At 47.6% G+C, this 19,142-nt stretch overlaps 1 protein-coding gene across 13 annotated transcripts in view; it reads right to left on the bottom strand.

Moving 5' to 3' along the window:
* The window catches only part of Ubr4 (ubiquitin protein ligase E3 component n-recognin 4), a 116,158-nt gene that overhangs the window by 59,502 nt on the left and 37,514 nt on the right, over positions 1–19,142 (bottom strand). For 12 of the 13 annotated variants that reach the window (XM_076565549.1, XM_076565540.1, XM_076565544.1 and 9 more), the window contains exons 28-49: positions 18,591–18,748; positions 17,694–17,903; positions 16,218–16,319; positions 15,821–15,921; positions 15,400–15,598; positions 14,063–14,251; positions 13,373–13,436; positions 11,929–12,120; positions 10,956–11,026; positions 10,729–10,876; positions 10,137–10,364; positions 9,466–9,636; positions 8,045–8,227; positions 6,940–7,098; positions 6,478–6,630; positions 5,895–6,122; positions 4,745–4,902; positions 3,644–3,815; positions 3,132–3,333; positions 2,216–2,379; positions 1,542–1,758; positions 200–416 (exon numbers count right to left, since the gene is read on the bottom strand). In XM_076565549.1, coding sequence (XP_076421664.1) covers positions 200–416; positions 1,542–1,758; positions 2,216–2,379; positions 3,132–3,333; positions 3,644–3,815; positions 4,745–4,902; positions 5,895–6,122; positions 6,478–6,630; positions 6,940–7,098; positions 8,045–8,227; positions 9,466–9,636; positions 10,137–10,364; positions 10,729–10,876; positions 10,956–11,026; positions 11,929–12,120; positions 13,373–13,436; positions 14,063–14,251; positions 15,400–15,598; positions 15,821–15,921; positions 16,218–16,319; positions 17,694–17,903; positions 18,591–18,748 — 3,686 coding nt within the window. The remainder of the gene's footprint in view (positions 1–199; positions 417–1,541; positions 1,759–2,215; positions 2,380–3,131; positions 3,334–3,643; positions 3,816–4,744; positions 4,903–5,894; positions 6,123–6,477; positions 6,631–6,939; positions 7,099–8,044; positions 8,228–9,465; positions 9,637–10,136; positions 10,365–10,728; positions 10,877–10,955; positions 11,027–11,928; positions 12,121–13,372; positions 13,437–14,062; positions 14,252–15,399; positions 15,599–15,820; positions 15,922–16,217; positions 16,320–17,693; positions 17,904–18,590; positions 18,749–19,142) is intronic. The other variant, XM_076565539.1, reaches the window with a different exon arrangement.

Genomic DNA, 19,142 nt, shown 5'->3' with positions numbered 1-19,142 from the left:
AAACAACCAAGCTTCTATCTGGACAGAGACCCAGATTTCTGAGCCCATTTCCCAGACTCTGTGTATTAGGGAGAAACTGAACGTTCAGTGTGAGAACTTGACAATCACAGACTAGACTTGGGAGACTCAAGACATAGAAGGGCTCTGCAGTCAATGCAAAATGGTTAAGAACAAAGCCAAACCCTGCCAACACTGGTACCTCTCCAGGACAGTGCCACTGGTCGTAGTTGGAGCAGCTGAGTCACTCTCCCCAGTACCATTGCTCTGATTCAGGTTGGAAGGGCAGATGTTGCTGACAGAGGCAGACGGGAATTCTTCTGGGGGCTCATCAGGCCAGCCAAACTGCTCCTTAGTCTTGCCATAAATTTTTACAGCATCTATCATGGTGACGCCTGCTGGATCCACCGAGGCACCGACTGCAATAGGCAAGAGAAGCCTTTAGGAAGCATATTTACTTAGAGCTTGTGTCACACTCCAAGGCAAAGCACAGCACAGTCAGGCACAGGTGTAAATCACATCTATCGAAGATTCGGAAGCCGTGTCTGCTGAGGCACTGGGCAGCACTCACTGCTGAATGCACAAGAACAGTTCGATGGACCAGTCTGATGTCTCCTACTTGGGAAAGACCCTAACCATCACTCTAAAGATCCTCTGGTGCTCACTGGCGTTCCACCTCCAGCCCTTATTCCCAGTGGTCTCTAAGCACTTTCTTTGTCACCAGAAAACAGGTCATCACCATCCAAACAAAAGTAACTATTTCTAGGAGAAAGAACTTCAGCTAAACGGCCAGTAAATGCTCAGGGACATGTAAAGTGCAGAAAGCCTGGGGCTAGGGATATAGCTCACTTGAGTGCTTGCTGGGTTCCATCCCTAACACCACATAAACTGGCATTGTGACATAAACCTCTAATTCCAGAACTTAGGAAGTAGAGGCAGGAGGATCAGAGGTTCAAGATCATACTCCGCTATACAGTGAACTCAAGGACAGGCTGAAATACATGAGACCCTGTCTATGAATGAATGCTTGAATTAAATGTAAAAAGCTTTTAGCCAAGGATATAGTTCAGTTGATAGAGCACATGCCTCTTGATTTCATGTTGATCAGTCTTGCCTCCTCTGAAATAGAAGAGCTCCATCGATGAGGCCAATGCAACACCAAAGCAAATAGCTAACTGAGCGTGCCCTCTCTGTACCACCACATCTACTCTTTTTAATAGACCTATTGGCACTGGTCTGTAATCCCAGATACTCAGAAGGCTAAGGCAGGAAGATCCCAAGTTCAAGGCCTGTTTGTTTCAAAATAAAAAGTTTAAAAGGAGCTGGTGATATAGCTTAGTGGTAGAATATTCACCTAACATGCAAAAAGTCTGTACCATCAACAAGAAAAAAAGCAGTCTCCTTTTCCAGCAGCCTACCTCTTACACCTCAAATCAAGGGAGAACTAGGTAGAGCAGGAATCCCTAACAGTGGAGGGCCACCTAGTGGTCGTCTATTCTAGTCAGAATGAGAAGGCTCCAGCTTGCCCTGGATGGCTCACTCACTGAAGAGGTTCAGCTTCTTGTCAGCCTGCAGAGCTTCCTCTCGGGTGAAGGGGAAGTCAAACCAGCGGGAACGGCTCAGATTAAGCTGCATGGTTCTGCCAAAGATCTCGATGTATGATGGAGCCCGTTCAATTGCCTGGGTCCCAATCTGGATCCGCATGCCTGTCATCACCATAGTGCTGCTGTTGTTGCTAATCTCAATGGTGAAGCCACCAGGCTGCAAGGACAAAAGCACATGTCACAAATCCCCAGAACCCTTCTTCCCACACTGCCTCAGTGGCTACTAGGTAAGACCTCATTTCTTTAACTCCATCCTAATCATGTCATGACCAAGGGAGGAGAGACAGTGTCAGGCTCCCTCCCCCACAACTTCACGCCCTCACAAGGATTAACCACCCTGTCGTTCTGTACATAGTAACCCTGCTAACAATAGTTCAAATTTAGCCTAGTGGGACTCAAGACCTTCAGCAGTTGAAAGAATGTCGGTTTATTCAAGGATCATTTGAGCAAAAGTGAGCAACTCTTGAGTACATATTCTATGTCTGATTCTAATTCATGTGGAGTGCTGCTCAATGGTGGAGTGCCTGGGTTCAAGCCTAGTGCTGAAAAGACAGACACGAGTTGGCCCCCAGAATGCTAACCCAGAAAGTGAGCCAGCCCTGTGTGCTCCTCACCTTGGTGTTAGCCACATACATGCCAGTGGAGTTCAGTCTGTGCTTTATCTGCTGTGCATTGTAGACTTGCAGGAGGTCATTGCCACCAAACTCGACATCCGTCAGCTGCTGGTTGTGCTCAAAAAAGTCGATGGGGAAGGTCACCTGGCTGGATGTGCGGGCTGCTGTGGGGACAGGGCCAGTTTGCCCGGGAGCACTGGTACCTGGTCTCAGCACCTCTGCTCTCACTCCGGGTTCAACACGGAGCCCGTGCTCGTACGCTCTAATCTCTAACCAAGTGAGATTCCATCATCGTCCCATCACGATGCTTATCAAGATCAGCTCTCCAGCGTACCACCCCAACCACTGTGACCCACCATACAGAACCTGGTATCAGTATGGAGTGTACAGTTCATAACACAACAGAATCTATTTCTTTATAAGATGATAAGCTACATCATCATCTCAAACATAAAAACTCTAGAACAATTTAAGAAAACATAATGATGCCTACAGTATACTTCACTTAGCCAGGATCATTCCCTCCTAAAAATCACACTTACTGTTCTTCAAAGAGTCCTCTCACAGCCAGGAGCAAGACCTGACGTCCACACTAGTCTAGGGAAATTAGGCAACTGAAGGATCTATGCTTCAATGAGATCAAATGCACAGGTAAGCCACCTTCCCTAACTCCAAAGAAAACCCAAACCTGAAGACAACATTCTTTATGGGGCACCAAAAACTGCTGGCTCAAAGTGGGTAGCAAATGGTAGTTGCCCACGTGAGCCTTTGTTTCAAAAAATTGGCTAGGACTAGCTTCTGACCTCACCAAATGTGCAAGCAAGAAAGCCAGCTCATCTCCTGACCATCCTAGGGACCTGCTCTGTCACTGTCTAGAAGACTGCTGACCCTGCCGCAGGGTTCTGGAGGGCCTTACTGATTGTAGCCGTTTTGCGCTTTCGCACAGGCTTCATGATGCTGATGACGCTGCTGGGCTGCAGGGAAGGCTGGAGCCAGTAAGAGGTGTTCTCCACATTGGCCATGTAAATGCGCAGGCTGCCGTCCTCACACAGCAGGATCATGGTCGTCCGCTGCTGCTCATTGCAGGCGGTGTGTCGAATGGCAACCATGTCTTGGATCTAGGAGGAGAGGATAAAAGGCGGGTGGGGTGGGAGTCTGCACTGGGTTAATTCTCACACTTGTGGCTCGGAGCCTCGGAGAGAGGAGGGAACCTCAGCTCCACAGGCAGGTTGGGGGGCAGAAGGGCAGCAAAGGCCCAGCCATCCCTTTGTTTGTTTCTTCAGATGGGGGCTCAATATGCAGGTTGGGCTGGCCCCCAAACTCTTAACCCTCCTGCTTCAGACTTCCCAGTGCTAGAATGATGGATTTATGGCACAATATGGAGATGGAATAAATTCCTAAGCAGGAAATGTGGGAAAGGGCACTGACCTTTGCTTTGGCGGGAAGAGTTTTAATCTCCTGGATGAGGAAAGTGTCTGGTTTCACCATGACTACCAGAGGCACGCCAGTAGTTTGCTGGACACAACAGACCAAGCCAGGGTGGTTCATCACCTCAGACCACTGGCAGAGCGCAGGAGAAGTCTTACTGCCACCATTGGAGCTGCAGACAACAGAAGTAGACGTGGTGTCAGTGTCGTGTCGTGTCCCGTCTCGTCTCCCTCTCCCCCCCCCCCCCCCCCCCCCCCCGTTTTTCAGTCCCTGCCTTTAAAAAGGACTGTCCTACAAAGAGTAGCTACGTTACTCAGAACAGAATCCCTGGCCAAGGATTCAGATTCGCCAAGGGTCAGTTTACTAAGAGCCATGTGTGTGCTACCATCACTCCAGTGTGTGCTGCAAGAGTCCTCCTGAAACTTCGCTACTTGGAATGAGTGACCTTTCGAGACTACCAACTATTAAAGCCACAGGGCTGCCTAAGGTGGATGACATGGTATCCTATACAGTTCTTCTGCCCATTTGATGGCATTCCAAACCAGGCTAATTCCCTACAGATCTAAAACAGCTCTTCTGTTGCAGCTAAGGAGTAGAAGAGACTCTGAATCTCTTCTTCCTTAAACAGAACTCACCACCTCACACCTGCCTCTGACATCAGGAAAATTGATGAACATGCTTACCTGTCCCAGTTCTAGCCACACCCCCAGGACTGATGTGTGTCCTATTTACTGATGGGGCGAGGGGGGCTCCTCAAGAAGGCAAAAATGAAAGGGCCTTGGGGCAGGGTGAGTGTCTCATTGGCACTGTCTCCTCCTTGAAACTTGGTCATTGTTAAAATCACACCAGTTGCCTTGACTACAGGTTTTCTCTCTGTGTAACAGTAAATCCTCTCAGCCTGTTATAGCTTGGTGTCTCCATGGTGAAGAACAAGCAAGCAGGTAGCCCAACTTGCCAATCATGGCTGTTTGTCTTTAAAGATACTCAACTGGAGTAGTGCAAGCCTGGTCAGAGCCAGTATGTGAAGTAATAGTGGAGAGGCGAGGGGGGGGATGAGGAGGGAGGGCATGCAGGAGGCCGGCATCCCACCAGGGCTCTCACCTTTTGATGTTGATGGGGAAGAGCTGCAACACCTCCAGAGTGCTCCTGCTGACAGTGGCCGCAAAGGACTTGCCCTGACTGTAGCTGAAGAAAAGCATCTGCAACACGTGCGAATAGTAGACAGACACGCCGCCACCTGCCACCTGGCTGTTACTGTCCTGCAGGAGAAAAGACACACATGTGCAGGATTTCTATTACTAGCTGGAACCTAGGTTCTGGGGTAGGACTTTAAACCACCACAAGACACTTCCATACCCCAAGCACAAGACCTCATATAACTGTCACAGGAAGGTTGAGATCCTCAGAAAATAGTATGCCACACAAAAGTAAATTCTAGCTGCAGGGCAAGGAAGAGAAGATGACCCTGGCTGACATGTGCCTCTATCAGGAAGGGCACAGTTCTGCCAGGTAGGCAGGATGACCTGGTGAAGAGCTACCTGGGAAGAGCAGCCCTGATCTGTCTCAGGAGAACTGACAGTACTCTACACTGTAAATCTCCCCATTTGTCCGAACAACCAAACCTTGGGATCTCTGTTTCTGTAAAACATGTTTAATTGCTCAAGTAACTTGGGGCTGTGAAACTACATAAGCTGAAGGGGATTTCTGTTTAGGGGCGGTTTCCTTTTGGGCATTACCCAGAACTGGTCATGTGCGATTATTAAAGAGTTTTTCTAAGCTGGAGTAATAGCTCTAGTGGTTAAGAGCACTGGCTGCTCTTCCAGGGACCTGGGTTTAATTCCCAGATCCACATGGCAACGCACAACTGTCTGTAATTCCAATTCCAGAGGACTGATAACCTTCTTCTGGTCTTCAGTGCCAGATGAATGTGGTACATAGACATACATGCAAGCAAACACCCATACACATAAAATAGTTATATTTTTTAGAAAGGTGTTTTTCGTTAGCAATCCCTCATTGCTGGAGCGACATGTCACTGAGAAGACATAGTAACTCTGATAACAGATTCTAAGAAGCAAGGACCTTGCAGCTGAATTGCCTCAGTGATTTAGATTTTGCTATTAGGTAAAAAGAAGCTAAATGCACATGCATGTACACATGAGGAAAAATAAGGAAACCGAAAGGAGACAACAGAGGAGTTGCTAAACAAGTCAAACAGGGAACAGAAGGAAGTGTCAAGATGGTCTCTAACCTTCAGGTCCTCATGATTTATTTCCAGGACATTAGTGACGTAGAAGGGCCCCTGCTGGGCACTGCTGGCCTCCTCCATGAGCTGTGTGTACATGTACCCAGCAGAGGACATGATGACAATGATATTCTTGCCTTCCTCATTGAAAAGAAAGGTAACATCTCTTATCTTGGAGCTCGGCAGGAGAAAGTAGAAGGTTGGACTCAAGGCATCAATAGACAGGTCGTAAATCTGCAGGGTGACAGGAACAGTAAAGAAAGGTGATCTCTTTCAGTCCCACCCCTAAAGTACCCCAGCAACTTCTAACAGCTACAACTTCACAGTTATGGACATTCACCCTCCAGTCAACAAGTCCCTAACTAGTAAGGTGCTAGGCACCGTGGTGTACATAAAAACAAGTGTCTTCCACATCCCTCAAGGTATGAGCAGGAAGAAATACACAGATTTATAACAAGTAGTCACAGATGTGTAAAGAACCAATTCCTAGAGACCCGTATCTATCTACTTAGCAATGTAACAGAAAGCATCAGAATATTTGTTTTTAATTCACGTGTTCTAGAATTAAAAGCAAGCCAGCATCACTTACCTTGACAAAGTCTGCAGTGACAATGGCCAGCTCAGTCTGTGAACCAGGTAACCACACAGCTTTGATGATGAAATTCCCTGTTGCCAACTGGGGATGTAACACCAAGTGATCCGAAACAGAGCCCGAGCTACTGAAGGTGAGCACATGGCAGTCCTGGGCACCGGTTAAAGAACAAACTGTTAAATGTGCCTAGTAAAGTGGGCTGATTTTCAGAGCTCCCATGTTCCCATCTTAACATTCCCTGCCTCCAGATGGCATTCAGACTGCCTAGACACTCAGGATTCCCGAACACACGAATATGGGAGCAAACGAGAGACATGGAGCGAGCTCAGAGAAAGACTCTGCATTCCAGTAGCTTTTATGCTTTTAGCTATCAGTGAGGAGGAGAAGGTAAAGGTGAGGCCAAGGCAGACTTGGTCAGAGCTCAGAGCTCTGGGAGTCACTCCTGCACTGGATCTTTACCTTTAGCCCACACACTGCCAGGTAGTCCTCCTTGCAGGGGTTTCCAGTAAGACTCAGCACTGTGAAGGGAACTGGGGCAGAAGCCAAGCGGGTCAGAGTCAACTTTCTCTTGCTGGAATCCGCTTGTTTCAGGAGCGCTGAGAGCTGTAGTACTGTGATCTGCAAAGGAACCGCCACTTGCTTAGCCCCAGTCCCAGGATGGCCCTTTGAGTCCAGAGCAGGTGACAAGGCTCCCTTGGAAGGGGTGTGGGTCACTGGCCTGCTTTATGGATTACGTCTCTTAGGAAATGTCTAGATGAAGATTAGCTTCTATTTCTCCCCAAAGAAAGACATTGAAGGGCATTCATGCCCTCCTCCCAGTGAGGGCAAAAGAAAGGAGTAATTAAACCAACTTTTCTGTGCAGAATCTTTTCATAATAGTTAATTCCAGCTGAGCATGGTGGGCATGCCTTTAATTCCAGCACTCAAGAGGCAAAGACAGGCAGATCTCTTGAGTTTGAGGCTAGCCTGGTGTACAAAGTAAGTTCCAGAACAGCCAGAGATATTACACAGAGAAACCCAGTCTCAAAAAAACCAATCAATAATAATCCTAACTAGTTAATTCCTGTGGGCCACTGTCCTCAAGCATCCCGTTTAGCACTTTATGGGCCAGCTGCTTTAAGAACTATCCATGCTTTCCCTTAAGGTTAAAACAGCCCTGATGAGAGGCAAGAACAGAGAACAGATACCTTCCACCCCAACTTAGCAGCACTGTGTTTCTAAAGAGCAGAAAGGACTACACAAGAAACATCGGGTCTTCCTGAAAAGGATTCTGCCTTTCTGCTTGTGCCTTTCAGTGGGCACAAATGGGAACTATGCTGTCCTCGACACCAGCTGATCACTGCCTTCACCAGAGCCTTTCCCTAGCCATCTCAGTTGTAGGGATAACCAATCGACTCAGGTTCAAGCCAAAAGGTTTAATGAGATCAGTCTTGAAAGCATTCTCACAACCAAAACAGCAGATGTATCCCCTCACAGGGTCTATCTGAACATGGTCATCTCTGCTTCACTCAGCATTTAAGATAATCAGGACCTAAAATGACTAGGAAGGAATCACAGAACCTACCTTGCCCTTCTCGTGGCTGACAGCCAAATGCTGGCGGCGCCCATGGGGGGAAGAGAGCACACACATAGCCACCCGCCTGAGCACATGAGCACTGATGAGCTGCCGGATAGTCTGGCCCTGGTCTCCACTGTAATTCATCCGCACATTCTCAAAGGCACCTTCCTGTGAGCCTAAGGTAGGAACCTGGAAGAAGGGAGAAGCAGAGAAAGTATTGGAGTAAGCAAATAATAAGCATGGCACACTTTGGTCATTCAAAAGCATTGGATCTGGGAGGAGTTGAGGGTTTGTGAATCTGATCAAAATAAATTATATGCTGGTATATAATTCTCAAATAATAAAATTATTAACAACAACAAAGAAAAGGTAGCAGAGCACAGTGGCAGAAGCCTTTAATCCCAGCACTTGAGAGGCAGAGGCAGGTGGATCTTTGTGTTTTCCAGGCTAGCCTGGTCTATATAATGAGTTCAGGCTAGCAAGGGCTCAAAAAAAAATAAATAAATAAAAAATAAAAAACCCAAGGTAATAGACTTCAGCCTCCAAACCACCATGCTCAGCTGAGTAAATCTACTATTTTCAGTCTGTCTAGAACAGCAGGGTAAATTTTCCATGAAAGTAAATTAAGTACTGGCTGCTTATTAAATGTTAAAATCTATTTTTATTTAGAAAATGATGGTAGCAATATACAGTATTTTTCTTTCATGCATCCCACCCAGCAAAAGTGAAGTTGGCAGCTTGATAGGTCATCAACTTATATCTTTAGTTTTGGATATCATTATCTGAAACCTTAAATCCTCTGCTCTGAAAGGACTGGTGTTAATGGAGCACTGGCATATGTCCACGTGTGTATTCCTGGGTACAACTCACTGATAGGCTCCTTGTGAAATCTATTATGACTTCATTCCTGGTATCTACACTTGCCCCTCCAGGAACTGCCTCTACCTACCCCCGCAGATCAGGAGTCTGCTGTGCAGAGCTGGGCAAGCAGTCCTAAGGCAGATGACTGACAGGCTGCGTCCCAAGTCGAAAGAATAACTAAAGAAAAACTGTCTTTAACTCCGGGCTAGAAGTCAGAAAAGGACAAAGCTACTGAGCCTTAGGAAGGAAGACACAGTCAAGAGGCTTTCAATTTTCTACAAAGGAGTTTCTGTTAGAGTGCTCCCAAAACGGAGCATTAGGAGTTCATGCATTCAGAAGCTTTAATAAAAAGAGGACTTACTCCCTAAATACCCAGACACAGCTCATCTGTGGGTTTCTACACTGCTCAGAGTATAGCTGAGGAAGGATGAGACCACAGATTCTAGGTTCTGCTTGGCCTGGGACCAACTAACTCTAAATCTATTCCCAGTTGCTCTGGCACATATTGGGAAGCCATGAGGCACAGGTTATATAGTCACCAAACCTTGCTACCCCAACACACTCACCATCAGCTGGTCCGTCATCTCCACAACTTTGTCCACTGTATGGAGTTCACTGAGGGCCTGCTGTGCCCGGCTGCTGCTCCCCACAGCTGAAGCCTGCTGAAAGTTGGTCTGAATGGCATCCATGAGGAAATTGAGCATGTCTAACACGAGAGGAGCGAAGGAGAAATTGGCCTGAGAGAAATCGAAATACACAAGTGAAAAAAAAAAAAAAAAAAGAACGAAAAATCATGGGTCATATGCAATAATCGTGACAGTTATTGCCTTTAGCAAACTGGTTTCCCCTCTCCAGAATCCTAGCTCTGACTGCAGTCAATGCACTACTGATGAGAGGAATATTTCTAAGCCAGGGTCCCACAGACACCCTAAGTCATTCAAAGCACCCAGCATGTATAACCACCTCTCTCCTATGCATACATAATGGGAAAAACAGAAAAAACAATCACTCGATGGTTTCCTGAACTCTGGGCCAGATGAGGACCCCTGGCCAAGAAAGCATGTTCTAGAATGACTCCCACTACTGTAAATCCTTCCCCAGAGACAGACAACACACACTCCTGGCATGATCAATGCAAGAACGAGAGAGGACACTGGGCTGCCAGGAGAGCCTCACACTACTGACTCAGACTTGCTAAACTCTGTTCTGTGCACTAGTGCCCATCAGGAAGCCGCACCTGATTCTGCAGCTCCTCACGGCACCCCTCAACTGTGCGGCACAGGCTGCTCTTCTTGGGCTTCTCTTCCTCAGTAACCTTCCCATCACTGATGGTGACCTTGGCCTTGTCAGCGGGTGAGGTGCTGGCATGGCGCACCAGACTCTCGGAAACCCTCGGTTCGCTCTGAAATGCTGACTCCTTCATGGTAGAGCTCATGCCGCTGCTAGGAGTTCGCTTCACCAGTGCCTAGGGACAGAAAAGGTCAGTGTCCCCAAGTTCTTGCCACAAGCCAGAAGAAATACTGCTAAGATACTGGAAGTAGAGAAGGAACTGGCTATACATGTGATTCCCAAGCCCAGATCCATGGGGCTCACCCAACACCTATCTTCACTGCCCACTCAGAGCATCAGGCCTTGACTCTAAGAGGAGGTTGTCGCTTTTAATGCTCTAAGTGAAGTGCTGGGGCCACAAACAGACACGTCACTCATAACAGAATGAGAACAAATCCTTGGCCATACAGAGCTAACGTGGGAATTTTCTGGTCTGCCTTAGACATTCCTATGTTACTAACAAGTTGCCCGTATGACATCATGAAGGTTCCATCTCTCACCAAGCAGCTGCCATCTTCCTTGGCTCCACAGTCACAGAAAAATGAACCATACTTGGCGTAGGAAATCTCATGATCCTTGTGGCACACCTTCGCACATACTGTGCACACCCCCACGCCATCCACCATCTTACAGGTATGACAGTGGTACCTACAAGGAACAAAAGCCAGTACTAAGTCACAGGTCCCAGCACCAGAGGCCCAGATAGCCTTACTTTAAAGGAACTCACCAGTGCTGGTTCATAAACTCCTTCTGGGTGATGGTGAAGGTGCAGAGTTTATTGCAAAGAGAATCTTCATCCTTCAAAGATCAATAGGTCTTTTTAATCACACATAATCTCCACATTGGAACCCATAAAACACATCTGCTCCAACACTCCATGGAGAGACACACCGGGACCAGTAGGAACCTGCCCTGATTTGAAAAAGCCAGCTGTCTGAAGCCTCCTACAATTTCAGGTGCAATTTTCTAGTTTTTTTTAGAGGGAGGAGGAGCAGTGATATTGTGTACCCTAATAAACTTTGCCTAAAGATCAGAGAACAGAACAAGCCACTAGATTAACCCTAGATGCCAGGCAGTGGTGGCACACACCTTTAATCCTAGCACTCGGGAGGCATCTCAGCACTAGGAAGGATGTGATGGCGGGCAGAGAAAGGTATGTATGTAAGGCATGAGGAGACAGGAACTAATGGCTTTTCATCTGGAGAGCTTTAGGCTGAGGACTCAGAGGTGTTCAGTCAAGAGAATTCGTAGAGTTGGCAAGACAAGATGTGGCTGTGGCTTGTTCCTTTGTCTCTCTGATCTCTCAGCATTTAATCTACTATCTGGCTCCGGGGTTTTTATTAAAAGACCACTTAGCAATTCACATTACAGGGAGCAGACAATTAAAAACCCTTAGTGAATTCAAGGGTCCCGCACCTCATGAAGAATGCATCCCTCCCTAAACTTGTCTTGGGTGAAGCAGAACAGGCAGCTCCAGGGAGAAGAAAGACATATAATCCCATTTCAGTTACTTCACCAAGGGACTGGCTTCGCACGTCTGCTCTGCAGAACCAGAGCAACGCACGAGCAGGGCCTCGCACTAGGCATGTGGGCAAAAAGAATGCAACAGGACTCCAAGTTCTGAAGGCCACCCAGGGTGGAAAAGAGTAGAAAAGATTTAGACATGCTCGACAGCCATTCCCTTCCCCCTCAGCACTTACCGAGTCCTCAGCCTGGGAGTCTTCCTCCTCCACTGCTAACTCTTCTACCCAGTCTGAATCCACTTCAATGGCACGCTCTTCCCCATCCACAGAGAGGTGACTTGGTCCTTGGCCATTACTCTGGCTCAGGGCATTTGTGACATCAGCCAAGTAAGACATAATATGACATGTGCACTCCAAGACCATCACATGCTGCAAGAGAAACCCAGAGAAGCTTTAGTTCTCAATTTATCTTACAAGATAAAGTAAAACTGCAATTGGAAGAATGGAGTAAAAATGGAAACTAAGACCCCTCAAGCAAGATGGGCTTCTAAGAGGCTCATCAGCATTCTCCCTGCCATTAGCATTACCATTCATGAAGTTGTTAACTGGTTTTAAATGCTGCAGACAGAAAGAAACAGCTCCAAAGACCAAAGCAGAAGCAAACCATAGCAGGTAGTTCTGTGTTTCTCTTAAAAGCCCAGTGGACAGAGGCTGGAGAGACACTCAGTAGTTAAGAGCACATGCTGCTAACAGGACTAGGTTCTGTTCCAAGTACCCACAATAGGTGGCCCTCAACTCTAGCTTAAGGGGATCTAACAACCTTTTCTGGCCTCTGTAGGCACAGCCGCCGCCGCCGCCGCCGCCGCCGCCACCACCACCACCACCACACACACACATACAATTAAAAATAGAAAGCCAGGCATGGTAGTGCATGCCTTTAATCTCAACATAAGGGAGGCAGAGGCAGGGGGATCTCTGAGTTCAAGGCCAGCCTGAATATAACAAGTTCCAGGACAGCCAGGACTACAGAGACCCTGCCTCAACCCCATCCCCCATAAAAATACAATATAATAAAATAAATTTTAAAGCATTAAAACGCCTACAGCCACCAAGTCAGATATCAGGCTCAGATTTCTAAATTCCCAGCAGCCTCTTCACTCTGACAACTCAGTGCCAAAAGGACAATAATTACAGAAAAGGAGGGAGAAACTTACTGGGGTTTTTAGACCAGAGCCCTATCCCGAATTTAGCCAGCTTGCTAGTTTCATGGGTGGGGAGTCAAGGAAAGTGCTTGACCTAAGACTTTTGTCATCCTCAAGCCCCTCTGCACAGCCAGAGCTCTGCAGGCACACTGATCAGCTACAGGATCTGGACTAGGGCCACCCCTCACCCCCAGAACACCGATTCAAGGCAGCAACACAGGAGCATCTCAGGCAGCAAGAAGTCCCTGTGCTTAGAAGGACTCTGCTGAGTCCTTATCAGAGGATCACTTCCTGAGACCTGCAAGAGGCCCGAAGGCTTACAGTCAGCAGGTACACTTTACCCGGTCAAGTGGGTCACTGAGGTTCTCGGCTGAGCCTTCTGCAGGCCAGGACACATAAGAGCTATGGAAGGGAGAGACTTTCATCTGACCAAAGAAGCCTCTTCCCTGGCTCCCTGCCTCAGCACTCACTTTCCTTACCTTTCCATGCATTACATTGGCATTCAGTTTCTCAACCACATTCTTCTGTGACAGGTATTTCTTGCTGTCCCAAAGGAAAAAGAGAGGACACACAGTCATCCAAGGGACCAATGGAAGGACGCACCCTCACAAGCCTCCAGTCAAGCTGAGATACTGTCAAGCAAAGGAGTCTGTTCCAGTAGCACAGCGAACACAGCTTGGCCTTGCCTGGTCTTAGGACCGTCAGTGTATTCAGTATTGTTTTCCCAGGACTTCTCTTGTGCCTAAGCAGGAAACTCCACCAAAAATAATGAAGATGGCAATGTGTCTATTATCCCAGTACACGGGAAACTCAGACAGGATTTTGAGTCTGAGACTGCCTATGTTACATAGTGAGACCCAGTCTCAAAGGTAGGTGTGTGTGTGTGTGTGTGTGTGTGTGTGTGTGTGTGTGTGTGTGTGTGTGTGTGTTTGTGTGTGTGTTTGTGTGTGTGTGTGTGTGTGTGTGTGTGTGTGTGTGTGTGTGTGTATTCACATGCTCAAATAGGTATGCAGGTAGTCTGGAATGAACAGCCTAATTAGATCTTAACACTGAGGAAGGAAGAAATTTTAGGTTTACTTTGTAATAACTCTGAACTATAAAGGAAGTAACCTGCAACTCCCCACCTCTCCTCTAAGTACAGAACAGTTATACAGGCAAGTGCCTCTTACCATCTGCCCAGCCAGTCCACGGCAGCATTGTGAAGCTGAAGGTGGCCGGCGCCTTGTCCAGCACTGGCCAGAGTGGCCATCACAACCATGAGTTCGGGGAAGCCAGTCCCATCACCATTTGCCAGCATCTCTGTTGCCATGGGGGTGAGGGTGCCCAGAAGCACAGCACACACACCTTCTCCAACTTGGCTGGTGAAGAGAAAAAGAATTAGTATTCTAAGTGTAGTCTTTCATTTTTAAGAGCAATTAAACATCGGGTAACAATGGAGAGTTTAAAACATCTGGTCACACAGAGGTAAACACTTGGGTAAACTTAGTGGGTCACAAAACAGAAAGTCATGAATGTGGGAAAGGGATCTGTGGGGGCGGGTCACAGGAATGAGAAGCTGGGGGCGGGGGGTTGCCCACTGGACAGATGGCTCAGCAGTTAGAGCACTGGTTACTATCCCAGATGACCTGGGTTTGATTCCCAGCACCCACATGGCAGCTCATGACCACCTGTCACTCTAGGGGCCCCAGAGCCCTCTTCTGGCTCTCACAGGCAACAAGCACAAAAGTGATGCACAGACTTCACGTAGGAAAACATACTCATTCACACTCGCACAAAGATAAAATATTAAAAAATCTTTTTAAAAGGCAGAAAGATAGATCTCTGTGAGTTCAAGGCCAGTCTAGTCTACATAGTGAGTCCCAGGACAGCCAGGCTAAAGAGACCATGTCTAAAAATAAATAAATGAACTAATGAGTATTTTAAGGGGTATGTAGGGGAGAGTGATCAGAAAGCATATAAACAGGCTTGAAACCATCAAAGTACAAATTTAATCACTAAAATCTACTTAGTGTTACAAAGTAAGTATTAAGGCCAGACGGCAGTGGCGCACACCTTCAATCCCAGCACTCGGGAGGCAGAGCCAGGCAGATCTCTCTGAGTTCAAGGCCAGCCTGGTCTACAGAGCAAGCTCCAGGACAGGCACCAAAACTACACAGAGAAACCCTGTCTTGGGGGGGTGGGGGAGATAAATAAATAAATGATTAAATATATAAATAAACACATCAATCTTAAAACTGGACCTGAACTACTAGAGCACAGACCATCTACTGAGGTTGCAACTGACAGACTAGGTCAGTCCAAGAGTTCCTCCATAGGAATACTCAAGAAGGATGCTCGACTCCTGGAGTCGGGCAGAAGGGGTGTGAAATACCCTAAGGGAAGGCAAGCTACAGCTGTACTGCAGAGTGCTGCCTTCTCCAGGCAGCACACGCGCGCGCGCACACACACACACACACACACACACACACACACACACACACACACACACACACACACACACTCCTACCTGTTTTCCCGGACGATGTATGTGGTCAGCAACTGCAGCAGCTGCCGGTTCTCCTGAATGACCTCCAGCTGGTCAGAGTCCTTCGGGGGCGATGTCGTCATGCGGGTGAGCCAGGCCTGCAGGCGCACTGGCTCCACGCAGGCCAGCTGGGCAAGAGAGCCGCAGAGATGAAGGAGGCTTGGGTTAGGGCTCTTCTCAGCTGAAACAGGACAAGAGGCTTCCATCAGTGAGGAAGGCAAACAGAGCCAGAGGAGGAGGAGGAAAGGCCTCAAGAGTTTCAGCACCTTTCCCAACTTTCTCTGAAGGATTCTCTACACTTGTTAGCATTGTCATGCTGTGGCTAAATTCAGGCAGAAGCCCGGCACAGTATTAGCCAGACATCAAAGTTCCCATAAGAAGATTACCAAAAGCTGTCACTCACTCAGCTGGAAGAGTTTGGTGAAGAATTTCAAGACTCGGTTACAGAATTTAGCAGAGAGGTCCTCATTGGCTGTGGCCATCATGATCTGCACAAGTTCCCCACTGCAAGGCGTGAGGGGATAATGAGAGACCCACGTTAAGCCTCACATAAAAAGAACCTGCTTCTGCTTCAGTCTCATTCCATGGGGAAAAATGGTCACTTGTAAGTCAACCACACAAGGTGCGCAAGGAATATTGGCCCTCATCAACAAATTCAAGGAGGTGGTCAGTACCCAAGTCCTCCCCAGGAGGCAGACACCCAAGCAGGGCTTCTGTGGTTCCTGAGGACAGCTAGTTGGTACATATAGGCCCTGCTTTCAGGAGGCCTTGAACACTGAGTTAAGGGAGACAGTGCTTACCCATCAGAGAAGAACTCCTCCATGGCTTTCCGGGCCTGGTTGCTCTCCAGCTGCTTTTCTAGATACTGCAAACATTCCTCCAGGATGGACTCATCTAGCCCACTGAGGAGTAAGACCACAGTTCAGTGGATGGACTCATCCAACCCACTGAGGAGTGAGACCACAGTTCAGTGGATCGACTCATCCAGTCCACTAAGGAGTAAGACCACAGTTCAGAGCCCTCCCAACTAACTCTGAAGAACATGATGACTAGACCTTGAGGCAAACATCTAGTTTTATTTTGTCCAAGTTTAACATAAATACTAGGTGTTTAATCCAGGAACAGCAAGACCTCAATTCTATTTTACTACTTTCTTTCCTGGGAAAATGAAGAAGAGAGATAAGCCAGGTGTGGGTTAACATGCTTGCAATCCTGGCACTTGGGAGGCAAAAGTGGAATATCACAAGTTCCAGGCCAGTCTGAATTCTAGTGACAGACCTAGTCTCATAAAATGAAAAGTACAAGTAAAAATCAAAAGAGGAAAGGCATCTGAAGCTAGGAGTGAGCCAGTCAGCCCATGAATGTTTTCAGAGGAGGGAGACAGTCTGCATGAGTCACTTCTGCAGAGCTAACTCACTCAAGTTCCTTCTGTCTACAAACAAAAAGAAGGGGCTAAGGAAAGGCCCAGTATGTGAACTATCTGCCACAGGAGAGTGAAGGCCTGAGTTCAGATCCCCAACACCCACACAGATACCTTGGAGGCAAAGACAGGATTCCCAGGAGTGACCTTGCTGAAACCCTGAGCCCAGGGTTCAGCTGAGATCCTGGCTCACTAAGATAGACTACAGTAGAGAATGAGCACGTAAGACTCCCAGGGTGAGCCTTGGGCCTCACCCATGCCCACATGCATGTGGGGAAGCATATACACACATGCAGAAAATACACACTGGTAATGCCAGTACTCTAGAGGCTGAGGCAAGAGGAAGCCAAGTGCAAAGCGACCTGGCTGCACAGCAGGAGAGGAGCAAACGAGAATCAGAGAAGGGAAAGGAAGAAGAGGAAGGTCCTTGAAGAACCCCAAGTCCTCAACACTGAGGAGGTCGGAAGTGCTACTGCTTCAGCCTTTCCCACACAGTTCCTGGGGTACAGCGCATCCCCACAGCACAGCCTAAAGACACAGGTCAAAGACTTCCTTTCCCCAGACCATCCATTTCAGACAGACAGTCACACAACATGAGAAGAAACCTCACTGGTGCCTCCATATATTTCACCACACCTAGTCTCATCTCTTCAATTACCTGGAACACTTAACATTCCACTCTCTCAACAGTTATTACTAAGAGTCAGTCATTGCAGAAGATTCCAGTACCTCTTCACACACTTCCACATGAGAGCAAAACGCCCAGAACCAAGGAGGTGTCTGTCACCAACATGGCACGGGGGCAGGAGTGGTACATCTCACCAGCAGCTGCAGCAGCTCTCTTTCAACTGCTCACCTGTTGGGATCTGCATGGTTGGCCAGAATGTTGTAACACCCAGTGATCAGCTTCTCGTACACACGAGCCAGGAACTCATCAGACTCCGAAGGTCCCAAGATGCGCTCCAGGGAGTTACTGCTGATCTCAGCAACACTCTCTGTGCTCGACTCCAAGAGAAGGGGTAGCAGGGTCCGGATGACCTGTGCTGGGTTCATCTCATCCGACCACCTGGAGCCATGGAAGTGGAAGCAAATTAGGGAACATGTCCTGAAGTGCTTGCTGCAAGGCTGGGGCTAAGCCAACTGGGGAGAGCGTCTAGTGTAGTCTCGTCCCTCCTTGGCAGCTGCTTCTTATGTGTGTATAGCAACACCACTTCATATTATTCTACACTGTCAGAAGCAAAATACATTTCCACATTAAAAAATTCATTTATTCAGGCAGTGGTGGCAGATGCCTTTAATGCCAGCACTCAGGAAGCAGAGGAACTCTGAGTTTGAGGACAGCCTGGTCTATAAAATGAGTTCCAGGACAGCCAGGGTTACACAAAAAAACCCTGTCTCAAAACACAAAACAAAATGTTTATTAAAATAGCAAAGTAATAAGATATATTTGTGTAGCAAGCATAAAAGAAACTAAAACCAGCGAAAGCAATCCCTCCTTGACTACAGCAGAAGAGCAGTCAGGAATCTGGACCACTCTGAAGGCAATGCAACATATGTTTCTCCTGTGACCTAAGGACAGAAAGACAAACTGGCCCTCTGGCGGCCTGCCCTACTCCTTGATTCTAGCAACACTATAGAGTAATGTCACCATCACCTCAACTGCACTGTACTCCCCCTTCAGCCACAATACAGCAGCACATCATGGACACGTTTGGGGTGGGGGTGACGCTGGGCTCCAGGCTCTAGTACTCACACAATCAGATCCCCAGTCAACCTGACCAGGGAGAGGAGGGTATGCTTCAGGGAAGCTGCCAGGGGCAGACTCTGGCCACAAAGAGTCCCCAGATGAGCAGCCTGAACAGCACTGATGTAACTCTCAGATGGAATGGTGTCATTGGCAAATGCATTGCGCTGAAAGGAAGAGAATCAGGAGTAATGAGCACATCATCTCCCCTGGACAAAATTTACACAAGAAGTCTACTCTAAGGTAAGGCCTCACTAGGTCTGCAAACAGTGCCCTCCACTGTCATTCCTCCTGAGGACACTGAGCTGAGGGGAGGAGGCAGATAAATTGTATTTAGAACAAGGTTAACAGTTAAACACAACAAACACCCAATACTCCCTCCAATTGTTAGGAGCATATAACAGTAAAACTACTGCTTGTTTGGAATAACTAGGAAGGGTCTGGATTTTGCAAGGCACCTCATCTCCATTACTAAGACCATAATTGTCCTAAGGCCACAGTTGGGAAGCCAAGAGAGGAAGATGAATCATACTTTGCTCCTCCACAGAACTTTAAAGAAAT

Source organism: Peromyscus maniculatus, chromosome 2 (assembly GCF_049852395.1).
Source record: "Peromyscus maniculatus bairdii isolate BWxNUB_F1_BW_parent chromosome 2, HU_Pman_BW_mat_3.1, whole genome shotgun sequence".
NCBI lineage: Eukaryota > Metazoa > Chordata > Mammalia > Rodentia > Cricetidae > Peromyscus > Peromyscus maniculatus.
The sequence above is the reverse complement of the archived record's forward strand: the minus strand, read 5'-3'. Positions and strand labels throughout refer to the sequence as shown.